This window comes from Ambystoma mexicanum, chromosome 9 (genome assembly GCF_040938575.1).
Source record: "Ambystoma mexicanum isolate Mex_15411 chromosome 9, UKY_AmexF1_1, whole genome shotgun sequence".
Classification (NCBI taxonomy): Eukaryota; Metazoa; Chordata; class Amphibia; order Caudata; family Ambystomatidae; genus Ambystoma; species Ambystoma mexicanum.
In genome coordinates this window covers 132,210,416-132,225,551 of record NC_090931.1, presented here as the reverse complement: position 1 = coordinate 132,225,551, position 15,136 = coordinate 132,210,416, and the positions used below count along the sequence as shown (strand labels likewise).

The 15,136-nt window shown below is 44.0% G+C and overlaps 1 protein-coding gene across 2 annotated transcripts in view; it reads right to left on the bottom strand.

Annotated features, from left to right (window-relative positions):
* Positions 1 to 15,136, bottom strand: part of SIK2 (salt inducible kinase 2) — a 473,348-nt gene that overhangs the window by 350,703 nt on the left and 107,509 nt on the right. For both annotated transcript variants that reach the window (XM_069614303.1, XM_069614302.1), the window contains exon 2: positions 9,958 to 10,074. In XM_069614303.1, coding sequence (XP_069470404.1) covers positions 9,958 to 10,074 — 117 coding nt within the window. The remainder of the gene's footprint in view (positions 1 to 9,957; positions 10,075 to 15,136) is intronic.

Below are 15,136 nucleotides of genomic sequence, written 5' to 3'. Positions count from 1 at the left end.
TTCCTGGGGGTAACCAGGGAGATATTTTTGGAGAGCATACAGTCTAACACCGCTTGAGCATAAAAATAATAAATTAATGAACAGTGTGCAAATAAATAACAATTCTTCATCTGTCTACATGTAAAGATTATGGGCCCGATTCATGGACATTTTTACGTGGTTCAAAGTGACTTTGCGCTGCTGAAAAGTGACTTTCCACATTCCACTGCTCACACAAACCCGGATTCACGGAACAGTGCAAAGTGTATTTTTGCAGTATGAAGTCAGCGCAAAGTCATTTTTGAAGTACAAAATGAACTTTCCACTGCAAAAATACACTTTTCCCAGTTCCATAAATCCGGGTTTTGTGTCGGCTGTGCAAAATCACTTTGAAACGTGCAAATAATTCCATGAATCAGGCCCTGTGCATTTGGATTAAAATGGATTATATCAATACTATAATTATTCTCCTGCAATATAGTAGCATAGTTAAGATTACATTAAAGTTAGAGACTCAAAATGTGCTGGTTAGCTCACAATATAGCAAAGTTGTCTGGTCTGATTTTGGAGATTTTTGCCGCAAACCTAGGCCTTAGGCTGAAGAAGTAAGGTAAATGCGACAAACATTGTGTAAATCAAATGAGCCTAGCTCGAGCTATTCCGACAGGCACAGAGGGATAAACGGGAAGAAATATACAGAATCATTTGCTGCCCCCAACACACAAAAACGTGCACGCATACGTGTGCGCACACACACACACACACACACATCTATTCAGTCATGCGCACTAGGGTTGGAGAGACAAATTATTCTGCAAAATGCTGAAAATTATCTGCCCATCAAACAAGAAAAGCTATGTGGTGAGTTGCGCGAACTTCCCATATTAGTACGAGAGTGGGCGTGCCACTAGTGACTGGGCCGGCCACTAGTGACTGGCTGTGCCACTAGTGACTGGGCCGGGCCGGCCACTAGTGACTGGGCCGGGCCGGCCACTACCCGATGTGCCTACCACACGGAGGAAGGAGTGAGATCCATCGGTTTCGCCACCTACACCAATGCACAGTACTTCACCCTGAAAGGTGTTACAGATGCCTGCTACCAAAACGCTCTGAGGAACTAGGATTCCTAATAAGGTCCAGGTGTGTGACAAACACCAACTTGTATGATACTCCTACAATATTTGAAGCACAACTGAAAAGTGCTGCAGGGGTCGTTCCCCGTGTTACAACCTCTACTGTCAAGGAGAGCATGAGGTCTGGCCCAACCGGCACACCACCTGGGAAGTGCGCATTAGTGAAAAAGAGTTTCCAAACTTACGAACTATGTGTTCGGTTGGCCATGGTCCTTGCAGTTGGGGAGACAGACACCGAGACACCGCAAACCACCATCCTGAAGACGTGGAATGACGCCAACACCCGCCCAAGCACTAAGCGGATACCAAGATGGTGGCGACGCTCCGAGCCACTTTTAAAGACTCAGAATGAACAGGTGAACATTGCACCTGATTTTCCAATGCCAGGAAAGTCAAATTGAGGGATTTGAAGACCCATATGGGGAAGTGAGAATCAAGAACCAATCTAAGTCCCTGAAACAAACCTTGAACAAGCCCAGCCAATTCCAAACGCCGGAACAGGTACCAAAGACCTGGTGGGAATATGAAAGGAGAAGAATGTGGAAGATGAGAGAAGCTTGGAGGCAAACTTCGATGGATGAGCCCCAGATTCTAAACCAAACTCTGGGAACCTGGGTACCCCGTTATGTGAAAAGAGGGAGTCCACTCCTTGACTAAAAGGTGCTCTGGAGAAGGCCAACCCAGATGACTAACCCAACGGGGGGCAGACTGCTGGGTGAAGACTTACCTAGTGACTATTCCATAGCCAAGCAGAAGGAGACTTGAAGGTGAAATGCTTCCTATAGAAGAGGGACACATGGCAGGAGCGTGACATATTATCTGCCTGAAATAAGATTTGGTAACCCTTTTTAATTATTGTGTGATATAGTTGAAGAGGAAGTGCCAAGTGTCATCCACACTCCAGCCAACCCCTTCGAAGTACCAGGTACGTTCACGCCGAAATATGTGACGCATGAAGAACAGATAAACCAGCAGAGGGCCTGCCCACTGCCTAGCAGAGCAACAAAACCTATTGAAGTACCCACACCTAAGAAAACCTGGACAGTAAGGTACCCATTGAGAAAACCAGATCTACAGGCAAGGCAAAATGACGGTTGTCAGAATGGAATGCCCGAAGAAGCCAAGAAGATACTAAAGGAAGACGAATGGTGACGTCATACGAAATCAGTCTGACGCACATACAGAAGGTATAATGACCTAAGAATACTGACAAAGAGACGAAATACCATGGACAAGTGACATCTTGAGCCTAAGGTGAAACAGTTGATGTCAAGATGCAGAAACCTATGCCATATGCACGATAAAGATATCCAGTTAGTTTAAACATGTACAGATGCAAGAAACCGCAAGAAGCAAAGAAATTGTGAAGCTTGCTTATGCTTAGTAGTAAAATAGATTGTGGCAAGCCCCAACTATACATATATATACCGCAAAAGCACTTTATAGATGAGTGAAAATCCACTACGCACATGAGCAGAATTGAACAAAGGTTACTAAAGGTCTCAAGAGGAGAGTGCTGCAGCAAACAAATCGAGAATTAAGATGGAGAGAAACCCAGCTGAAGATAACCATGCCAAGAAACCATGGCCTTATAGGGTGGGAATAGGCCAACAGTGGATAAAATTACAGAGAAAAAGAACAGAGTATCCTGTTCAGAAAGGTCAAGATAAGCCGATAGAAGACTGTCAGAATTAAATCACACAAAACTACATGAAGAAGAGGTCAGTTTCACGGTGTACAAATCACATGACAAGGTAGGCAGGAAGGGATGAGACTTTCACACCTACACATGGATCCCTGCCATACCCATACTCCCTAAACTTTCTCAGCCCAAGAAGCAGATTCGAGGCCAAACTGCAAAGAAGTAATTGCCACATGACCACTGAGGTGATGATTGATTGTAACATATTGTGAGGGAAGCTGGGGTGAAGACAAACACCCTGCACCTGGCTGGTCTTTCTGCATGCTGCTAGATGTAAGTGGAAAACTATGAGTGGGGTTGATGCCAACCCAATCATAGTGGACGTTTACAATGGCCATTTTGAAGGAAGGGCTTTGTTGCCCCACCTGACATTGATTATCCAATCCCCTCTCCCCGTTACCAAATACAGTTATAGTACCTATGATACAGTTACCTTCCTATAACCAATCACAATGCATGTTAGGTTTTTAAGATCGTGTGTCAATGATGATGAGTTTTTGACATAAATACTGTGTTTTTTTCTGAAATTAAGTTGAGTTTAAGCGAGAAGGAAGATCGAGCAGTTGCTGATGTTTATTGAACTCCCCGTTGTTTGTATTTGTCATTAAACGGACTCCCTTTGCCAAACTATTGAGTTGTCATAATTATTTGGTGCAAGAGTACGAATCTGCATCCCCATCTATCTCGAGGGTACTGCTGCTCATCTAAAAGGGCTGTTTGGAGACCGCCAGTCAAATGGGCCGGCTGAGGTCCATCCAGTTCATAGTTAACAAATGAAACTTTACACACACACTCACATGAATCATGCAGTACAGTAGAAAAAGGTGTTTTTTTTTACAATATACAATGTCATCCAACACCATGCATTACTTAATAAAAACCATTTAAAAAGAAAGAATGTTTTAAAACAGAGAAATGTCATAAAGACACAAGTGATTTTTAAAAAAATCAACACATTAAACAACAATATATCATTGGGGCTAACTAGTTGCTTCCAGCAGAAAGATTCCCAATTTAACAAAGGGGGAGTATTAAAATAAGACTAAAACATTTCCGCTCTTTGAATAGTTAGGGCCAGACATTCCACAATTAGATGCTTCAAAGTTTTGCAATCACTTCTACAACAACGGCACAGGCATTTAGTAGAAGGGACTAATGCCACCTAGAAAATCGTTGGTTGGAAGTACATTTTGTTTTATGCGCAACCAGAAAGTTCTCAATGATCTCGAAGCATTTTTTATTGTGTATTTCTGGGGAGAATTGAACGATTTAATGTCCAAAGAAAAGCATTCATACAACTTGTACACAAGTAATTTTTCCCTGTTTGTAATCCAGTCATTTTCAAATAGTAACTTCTTTACCTTGACTGGATTACGCTCCAATTCATCCAACGTTCCTGCTCGTTCATTAACAATGGTCAGAACAGAATTCACCCACACCTCGAGCACCGCACAATTATCTAGATTGTAAAGTCTATTCAAATGAATAAAAAGAGCCGAGACTTGAGGAAACATAATCGATCTTAAGAGGAGAATTCTTTTCCAGTAGACCTTGGGCTCTAAAGATATAATACCCAGAATATGCTGGACTGGCTGGAACGGGGTACCACCTGGAATGCTCAGAAATAGTTTCCAAATAAAAGACTCGATCTTAGCCCAATCTTAGCCCAATCCACGACCTCCTCCCAGACCTCCGCCCCGTAAGTTAGTTTTGGTACTAGCACCTGCTTGTACATTTTGAGGGCTGGCAGTAATGAGAAATGTCTATGTTTTCTGTGCAGCATTCAAAGTTGTGCATCTGAGATAGCATCTAACTTCAGCGCTTGGTTAGCCAGAAACAATGATCGATTAGATTTGATCACCACACGAAGATACTTAAAATCAGTGACCAGCTCCAACTTATCATCAATGTACCAACCAAAGTTTGATCTGCCTGGCGGGATCTTTCTGCGGTTAATGACCAAGATTTTAGATTTGGTCACACTAATCTCTAATCCCAGGTCCCTAAAGAAACCCTAGGTCCACGTGAGGGCTTTTTGTAAACCTATAGCAGTATGATCGAGTAAAACAAGATCACCAGCAAATAAAAGATACTGGATTTTCACATGGCCCTGCCTCGGAGGGTTTACACCTATACTCTCCAGAGCTGCTCTACTACCCAAAATATATAAATTAAACAAAAAGGGAGCTAGTACAAAGCCCTGACATAAACCACAATCCACACGGATCCAGCCAGAATACATGCTCTTTGTGTAACCTGGCCTTAATTCTAATATCTTTATGGAAGAGTCCAGCAACCGAACCAAGGCCTCCGGACAGCCCCATGTCGTAAGCATTCCCCAAAGCCTATTTCGATCCACACAATCAAATGCTTAGGGATATCAAGGAAAGAAAGATATATTGTGCGCTTCGATTGGAAAGACTGGTTTTTCAGAAGTTGAAATACAAGGCAATTCAGAGCTGTACTGGTTCTCTTACGAAAGCCGGATTGATTACAATCCAACTTATAAGCATGAATTGCCCATCTTTCGAGTGTCCGAAGAAGGGAGGTAGAAACAATCTTATAGGAAGCATCGAAAAGGGAGATGGGGTGGTAATTAGCCGGATTCGCCCTATCGCCCCTTTTGAAAATGACTATCACAATGGCCTCTCTCCAAGTTACAGGGCAGCTAGCTCGCCCAACCATATTGGAAAACAGCTGAAACAATACCTCAGCCCATATAGAAGGCGCTGATTTTAAGGTCAAATTAGAGAGCCCATCGGGTCTAGGATCATTCGAAGACTTGGCCTTCCCTGTAGCTACATGAATTCCTTGTTGATGAATATCTAATAGGTCCGATGCCTCCCTATCCATACATGGCCTCAGGGTTACAAACTTTACTACTCACATCAGAATAGAGCTCAGTGAAGTATTTCTCCCAAGCCTTGCCTGGGATCGGTTGATGTTGCAGAGAGAGTCCCCCCCCCCTCGCATTAGTCTCCAAAGGCTAGTCGTATCTCGAGATGCCAAGACTACTAACCTGTTTTCCACATCTCTTTGCTGTAACAGTGCACAAGGACCCTTCACCCAATTTCTGTAAGTTTAAGGTTAGTTTATGACTGCAACCATGTTTAAGCCCAATTTTCGTGTTTCCTTAATATCGCCTTAAACGCCTTCTACTTAGCATGCATCTCTGCACTAAACATATGAAAAGGTATTGTGTGGTTTCTCTCCATTTTAATGGTCGAGAACAGAAACAGGGCCTTCAGGTGAAGCGAAAAAGAAAGGATACATAAGTAAGTCATTGTCAATCTTAGCATTAAACCCAGCCGCATGTTTAGGGTGCCAAATTACAGCGTGGTTATGAGGATTCATCTCTAGGGAGTCGGAGAGCTGATCAGAGTTATCCGTTGTAAAAATACCTCCAAAGGATGCACTAAGAAGTGAATGGTCACTGCAAGTATAGGGGTCAACTCTAAAGTTATTCATAGTGGAGGAGATGTGGGCGGAAACAAATATAAAATCCAAAGTGGATTTGCAAAGGCCATCAGGCTGGGGTGAGCCGACATAGGATACAAAAGCGTTTGAAAGAACAAGCTCCTGTTCAGAAGGCATAAACAAAACAAGGAAGATGTCAGAGGCTTATTAGAAAATAGTATTTTTAACACACTGAAGGATTGAAATCATGGCCTACAGTCACGTGGACAGATGAAGTTGGACGAACAGGACTATCACACCTACGCATGAGGGTATGATAGATGGATATGCTAATTGGTGGGAAGCTGCCAGCACCTGGAGGTCCAATCTGCGTGCTGTTAGACGTAGGTGGAAAAGTATCTACGAAACTTAAGATTTCCAACCAATTATAAGGGACAACGTAATCAAGGGTCCTATAGTTTGTGTAGCCAATGGGACATTGTGTATTAAGTGACGTTCATAGTGGCCATTTTGAAGGGAGGGCTTAGTTGCCCCACCTGATGTTAAGAAACCAATTACTTTCATTCACTGTCCCATACTAGTATAGAACGTATACTTAGATATCCCTTTAGACCCAATCACTTTCTCCAAAAGGTTTTTGTAGTTTGCCACATAGGATGACTTTAGTAATACGTAGATTAACATCATCAATGATGGTTTTTTGCTATATAAAATTGCTTTTTTGTAATGCATTGAGAGAATTTGCGCTGAGACGCCCGTTGATGTCCTTTGTACTCCCGGTTTTAGATAATTGATATTAAAACAGTTATGCTTTTTGCCAACTACCCGAGTCGTTTCGATTTTTGATGTATGAATACAATCTGCATCCCCATCCATCTCCAGGGTATTGCTACTCGTCTTAAAGGGCTGGAGATCACCCAGTTCAGTCAGAAGGACAAAAAAATGAAAAGCATTACACAAAAGAAACATTACTCCATTAATGCACAAGATTATCTGCCGCACACAACACGCTGTTGGGGCCCTTGTGCATGAACAGTAACACTGGAGGCACAAAATGAAAAACATTCTGCAGAGTTACAAACATTCTGCAAAGTTTAGAACGCGATTCATCGGAGCCAATGCAAATCTGTCAACCTATCTTGCATACAAATCATAAAATAATCTTAAAAAACAAAGAAATCAGTACAGAAAAAAAACAACTAAAAATGTTAAGGCTACTAAGCATAAAACGATAAAATCTATCAGTGTTGGGAGTGTCATTGTAAAGGAGTGACTTATCAAACCATAAACAAAGAAAAAACATTGTTGATTTCTCAATGCACCCTCACAAATTACAAGTAATAAAAGTTAACAGTAACGCATAGGCATACCTGTACAATGTACACCAACAAGAAAACGTGTATAGAAAACACACATTACTTCTAAAACACAAACAATTAACCATTTAAATAAATGGGAGTAACATACACTCTATAATAAAAGAATTCACAACATACACCCATAATTGCTAAAATACCGAACCCACAGGAACGTATACTCTGACATTGGCAATCAACATTTTGCAGCAAACAACTACAAGCAACACACAAAGTAACATACCTTCAGTAAACATAGTATATACAAAGTAAGTCAAATCCTATGAACACATCTGTAGAGGTACAGCTAGACATCCTCGCTCCAAGCTCCGCCCCTTTGTGGCCTATATGTTGAGAACCAGAGATGATGACATGTGCAGTTCCAGTCATTGTACCAATACCGCAGAGAATCTTCCAGACAAGAAATCCATTAAAGAAACCCTATCTGAATGGACTGAGACCTATCACTCTGTTGGATGAAGTGGCTGAAGAAATGTGTATTTGAACACAGAAAAAAGCCTGTTGATGTCACATAAAAGGGGAAATGACGTATCTGAAAGCTGGACGGAGAGAAGAAACATAACAAGTATTCTCTAAAGACTTAAAGAATAGACGTACAGATGAACAACATTCGGGCTCGAGATGAAGATGCTCAGTCTACAGAAACACTGAGGAATATGTAAATCAGTTTACACGTGTACAGTCGCTGGAAACGCAAGTAGGGAAAAGTATTCTCAAGGCTGTCTACGTAGTGAATTAGATTAGGGCGATGCACCAATGTATATACATAGGAATGAATATAACCTGGATGTTCCACACGCACTTTATCAGGCCTATAAATTCATGAACAAGAAAAAGACTTTCAAATGAGTGGCGCAGTTGGAAATGACTGATGGGATGGCAAGTTTCATAGACGATGGGGCTGGCTCAGAACCAAGGGAAAAGACCACAGTGTCACGGATACCTGTCAAGAAAGCTACAGCGAATGTGATAAAGGAACACGCTCTTGTTTGAAGTAGTATGAAAAAACAGTAAAGGTTTCTACAGGTTATCATTTAAAAGGATTAAATACTGCAAAAGGCTTGAAAAGAGTGGTCTTCAAGTCATGTGGGTGAAGTCAGGATAGATTGGGTCAGGCTGTAACAAAACTAAAAGACAGAGTGAAGCTATCCTCCCTTTATATCCCAGACGAAGTCCACAGCTACAAGGCAAAGTTCAAGTTCAAAAGCTAATTGTCTAACAAACTGAAGGAGTGTTGACAGAGAGTGGGTTAAATCGGAAGGGAGGCATGATCGCGCTGAGCTTCCATCCACCTGGGATGGTAGCCTGCGTGCTGCTAGCGTGAGGAATATTCCAGAGGGCTACAATGGTGCCAAACCAATCATAATGGGGCGTATAATGAAGAGCCCTATAGTATGAAGACCCAATGAATCGTGTGTATTTAGTGACGACAAAAGTTATTGGAGGTGGGTTCTGATGCCCACCTGACTTAAGTACCCAATCATAACCAGTGGCTATATAGAACGTATACTTAGATATTCACGGAGAGCCAACCACGGGTGCCCATAGGTTTTGTGTTTGCCACGTAAGACGATGTCAGCAGTGACATTTTTGTTATAAAAGGACTGGTTTTTGTTAAATGCTTGGAAATCGAGCGTCGGATGATGCCCGGTGTACTCCCTGTTTTAGATAATTGATATTAAAATAGAAACGCACTTTGCTGAACTTCCCAAGTTGTTTTGATTGTTGATGTTGGAGTATCTTCTGCATCCCCATCCATCTCTGAGGATTGCTACCTCGTCTTAAAGGGCTCTTGGGAATAAGAGTTCACATTCACATATTAACAATCCAAAACTGGAGCCCGAGTTAAGGTTTCGCAAATCTGTATTGTATGTTCAGTGTTTAATAACACATCAAACCTTAAAATTGACATACCCATTGTATTTCTCACTTTTTCTAAAAAATAACCTTAACCCTTTTTACATATGTTTCCACCCCTCTGTATGTACTGAAAGCAAATTGTTCTTGTTTGTATTTTAATCTAGTTCAGAAATGTTCAATTTTCCAGTAGAAAAGTTAAGTTTTACGATTTAAAATTCAATTTATGATCATTTTTTAAATGATGCAAAATGTCTGCAATGGTAATGCATCTTTGATGCAAAGAACGGGGCAGCGAGATGGCAATGACACAAGGTTCCCCCCTTGGCGCCCACCTTTGTCTCAGGAGGATAGCTCAGAGGAAACGTGCTTGCCTTGGAAGCAAGGCAACACGGAGCACCACAGGTTGGACCCCTGGGTCCGCGCTTAGAAACCTCTGGGTATTAAACACATTATAAATAACCTATCATATCATATCATCATATCATATCACCTGGTATAACTTGATGATGTGGGGGTGGTCCAGCATTTTCATTATCTGCACTTCACGGTAGATTTTCTCCAGGTTCACGGCGTCGAGCTGGGATTTATCAATGATTTTGATTGCAACCTGTTGGAACGAAGTGAGAAGCCAATGGTAAAACGTTTGCAAATCACAATAAAGACTTTTCAGAAGCAATCAGCATTAGTACTTTCAATTGAAATATGGGTTAAGGAAAGGGGGGTGTAGACTTCTGATTGAGCCATGCTCCTTTGTCCCAAGCTTAGTTCAGAGATAAATGGTCCCCTTGTATTTTAAAATTAATAAAACGTAGCCTGAGCTTATTCGTTGCACAGACAGCGAGCAGTATATGCGGCGGCCATCACTCAGGGCCAGGCCTGGACTGGCCTATAGGATAGGGCAATAAGTCAATACCCGAAACAAAAATGCGAAATGCTGGTGTGGGCCCATTTCTTTGGTCAGAGGGGCCACTTTTCTGGCCAATCTGGGCCAGTTTGATGAGTTAGTTCACTATGCAGCTAGTAGTGTTTACCATAGTTGCTGAATAAATATTCTTTAAATTGCACAATGTGTATTACATTTTATCAAAAAACTCCCCCTTGGGTACTATTCAAAAAGTCTGTCCCAAAAGGAATGAATTGCCATTTGTAACTGTGGGCCACATTTTCATTGGCGCCCAAGACAATTTTATGCCCCAGTCCGACCCTGCTCAGGGCATAGAGATAGTGAGTGGAGCGGGTCGCAAGAACCTTTTGTGCGTAATGAATAAAAACAGGGCCCTGTCTAGGGAAGTAAAAACAGTGGAACTATTTATGGTGCCACTAGCTGGTGCATAGCTGCCAAGCTTCCCAATTCCATGCCTGACATCTCAAGCCAGGCTTGGATTTTCCCATTGCATGCTGGGACTTGTAGGCCCATACTTAAAATGGGGGAAACGAAACTCCAAGTCCCCGCGTGTAATGGGAAAAATCACGACTGGCTCGAGGGGTCTTGCATTCACTTGGGATATTGGGCAGCTATGCTGCTGTAATTTGACGGTCTGAAAAATCAGCGACCTCTGCTGCGGTGACAGGTGAGGGGACATTGGGCTGAGGTACGCGCCGATTTATTTGGCATTTTGCAAAGCATCGCCAACATGCAAAATACCTCCCAGAGCTGAGGACGAAAGGGAGGGAAAAGGCGGTTACAGGAGAACAAGAGGGAGGGAGGGAGAACAGAGTAGAGTGGGTAAGTCGCTATCTCACGAAAAGGTTATCGAAAGAAGACATTTTAAAAGACAGAACATATTTGTATTACAATATGCAGAAGGTAGAAATAAAACGTATGATGAGGTAAGTGAATTTAGCTGGTTATACAAGCAGTTAGGATGGGACGGTTAGTTACCACTGGATGGGACTGGAATCCATCACCAGTAACATTTAGGATGGGATGGTTAACTAGCACTGGATGGGACCGAACCCCCATCTCCAGTGAGCATACCAATAGGAGGATGGACTGGTTAGCTATCACGGGATGGGACTGGACCCCATTTTCAGTGAGCATGTAGCAGTTCGGATGGGATAATTAGCTACCATTGGATGGGACTGGACCCCATCACCAGCTAACATACCATTAGCAGTTAATATTGCATGGTTAATTAGAACTGGGTGAGATGGGCCGCATCTCTAGGGAGCAAGCAGCAGTTACAATGAGATGGCTATTTACCAGTGCTTGGGACTGGGCCCCATCTCCAATGAGCATGCCAGTAGCAGCTAGGATGGGATGGATAGTTACCACTGGATGGGACTGGAGCCCATCCCAAGGCAAAAAAAGGACTATGCACTACAAAAATACCCTTTGCACGGTTCCATGAATCAGGGTTTGTGCCCGCAGTGCAAAGTCACTTTTCAGCAGTGCAAAGTCACTTTTCAGCAGTGCAAAAAATTCCATGAATCGAGCCCAGTGTGTTAATGGCCAAACCTACGCATAGGTTATTGTTCACAATAGAACCGAGGCTGGCTATTGAGGAGGGGGGCCGTGGGGGGGGGGACAGAGGCGGGGTTCTGTTGCCTCTTGCCTTCTGGTGCTTAAACCCATGGAGTCTAATTTCAGAAGCACAGTTGCAAGTCTAAACATGCACAGAGTAAACCAGGGCCGGATGAAAGGAAAGAAGAGAAGAGAACACCTCCGCTATAGCGCACAGGTTACTTCTAGTGCCAGACTATAGATCCCATTGTCGTCACCATTCACAAATGCCAGCAAGAGTTCAGAGGGGGAAAGGTATTGGCACCCAATGAAAAGGGGGAGTACCAAGGGTGCGTGAGCACTGAAAAGAACAGATCAATTACAGATGACAAAGGGGCGATAATTTCTTCTGCGATTGAAACAGAATCTATGTAAACAGGGGTTTGTTTCAGTCTCATAAACACACGCTTATATAGTTAAGCTGTCAACATTTCTCAATCTTGCTACTGCCCTGTAGCATAAGATAGCTCCGCGGCTAGTGTAACGGTCGCAGAGAGGCAGAGAGAAAGACCAAGGAGAGAGGGAGACAGAGAAGGATAGAGAGGGGAAGAGTGGGGGGAAAGAGGGGAGAGAAAGACATACAGGATTGAGGGGAGAGGGAGAATGAGGATGGAGAGAGAGAGACGGGACAGAAAGCGGGAGAGCGGGAAAGAGGACAGAGGGGGAGAGGCAGAGAAAGACAGACAGACAGAGAAAGGGGGAGAGAGACACAGAGAAAGAGAAGACAGAGGGGGAACACATGGGACAAAAAGGGGGAAAGACAGACAACACCGACGGGGAGAGAGGGAGAGGGGGGGAGGAGGCAGGACAGGGAGGGGGAGAGGGGTAAAGAGATGACAGAGAGGGGGAGAAAGAGAAAGACAGGACAGGGAGCGGTAGAGAGGGAAAGAGAGGGGACGAGACAGACAGAGAAAGAAAGACAGACAGACAAAGGGGGAAGAAACAAAGAGGGAGGGAGCAGATAGGTAGAGCGAGACAGAGAGAGATGGAGGGGGATAGAGGGAGTGCCTCTGTCAGTCCCCTGACGTTGTCAGGGTCAAAGGACAACAGGGTATAGTAACCCTTTAAAGACAGATACCTCATATTACTCAGGTGGTAAGAGACAATACAGTTTGTGGTGGGGCGATATGAATGGTAATTGTTTTGAGAATTTGACCATGGTAGTTAATACATGATCCGGTAATAGGGGAGTTCTCATTACCTGCGGAATCCCAGTCTTCTCCTCACAAGTATCTGATGAAACTCTGGCCTGCTCAGAATTGAGTGAGGGGGCTCTGCTTAACATGTATTGCAGCCACGGCACAGAACACTGATTGCCAATAACCCCATGCACTGAAAGCGGTCTGCTCACACGTCCATACACTGCTGGGATGGGAGGTCTCATGCCCTGGCAGACCTCCCTTCTCTTAACAACTCTGACCACTGCATGGAAACCTGGTATGCTCAGAATGATTAACTCCTCCCCCCCAAACAGAACGTGGTCTCTTCAGAATCCTGACCACCAAAGGGAACCCGGTCTGTTCAGAATCCTGAACACCAAAGGGAACCTGGTCTCTTCAGAATCCTGAACACCAAAGGGAACCCGGTCTGTTCAGAATCCTGAACACCAAAGGGAACCCAGTCTGTTCAGAATCCTGAACACCAAAGGGAGCCCGGTCTCTTCAGAATCCTGACCACCAAAGGGAACCCGGTCTGTTCAGAATCCTGAACACCAAAGGGAACCCGGTCTCTTCAGAATCCTGAACACCAAAGGGAACCCGGTCTGTTCAGAATTCTGACCAAACAGAACCCAATCGCTTCAGAATCCTGAACACCAAAGGGAACCTGGTCTCTTCATAATCCTGAACACCAAAGGGAACCCGGTCTCTTCATAATCCTGAACACCAAAGGGAACCTGGTCTCTTCATAATCCTGAACACCAAAGGGAACCTGGTCTGTTCAGAATCCTGAACACCAAAGGGAACCCGGTCTGTTCAGAATCCTGAACACCAAAGGGAACCCAGTCGCTTCAGAATCCTGAACACCAAAGGGAACCCGGTCTCTTCAGAATCCTGAACACCAAAGGGAACCCGGTCTCTTCAGAATCCTGAACACCAAAGGGAACCCGGTCTCTTCAGAATCCTGACCACCAAAGGGAACCCGGTCTCTTCAGAATCCTGAACACCAAAGGGAACCCGGTCTCTTCAGAATCCTGAACACCAAAGGGAACCCGGTTTGCTCAGAATCCTGACCACCAAAGGGAACCCAGTCTCTTCAGAATCCTGAACACCAAAGGGAACCCGGTCTCTTCAGAATCCTGAACACCAAAGGGAACCCGGTCTGTTCAGAATTCTGACCAAACGGAACCCAATCGCTTCAGAATCCTGAACACCAAAGGGAACCCGGTCTCTTCAGAATCCTAACCACCAAAGGGAACCCGGTCTCTTCAGAATCCTGAACACCAAAGGGAACCCGGTCTCTTCAGAATCCTGAACACCAAAGGGAACCCGGTTTGCTCAGAATCCTGACCACCAAAGGGAACCCGGTCTCTTCAGAATCCTGAACACCAAAAGGAACTCGGTCTGTCCAGAATCCTGAACACAAAAGGGAACTGGGTCTGTTCAAAATTCCGACCACCAAAGGGAACCAGTGGAGTAACTTTGCTGAACATGTTTGGGGGATAGACATACCATCTAAAGGAAAGGGGCCCCTGCCAAATGAGGAGTACAAAACGGTGTGCCATGGATGTTGGGGTTGGGGAGAACCCTTGTCCCGTCCTATAATTATGCCCATGAACAGAAGCCGGTTGGTTCAGAATTCTGACCACGAAACGGAACCCGGTCTGCTAAGAATGTTGACCATTACATGGGACACCACCTGTTCAGAATTCTGCCTATTGTACGGGATCTTGTCTGTTCAAAATTCTAACCATCAAACAGAACCGAGTCTGTTCAGGATTCTGACCATTGGTCTGTTCAGAATTCTGACCATTGCACGGAACGCGTTCTATTCAAAATTCCGACCCCTGCACAGACTACTGTTCAGAATGAAGACCCCTGCATGGAACCTGTTCTTCTCAGCAATTTGACAGCTGCTGGGTAGTTAATGCTTAAACTATGATGCACTGCAGAAAGCGAAGTGCATCCAAGTTGTCAATTCCGTTGTGTTCCGAGTTTCCACCACTGTG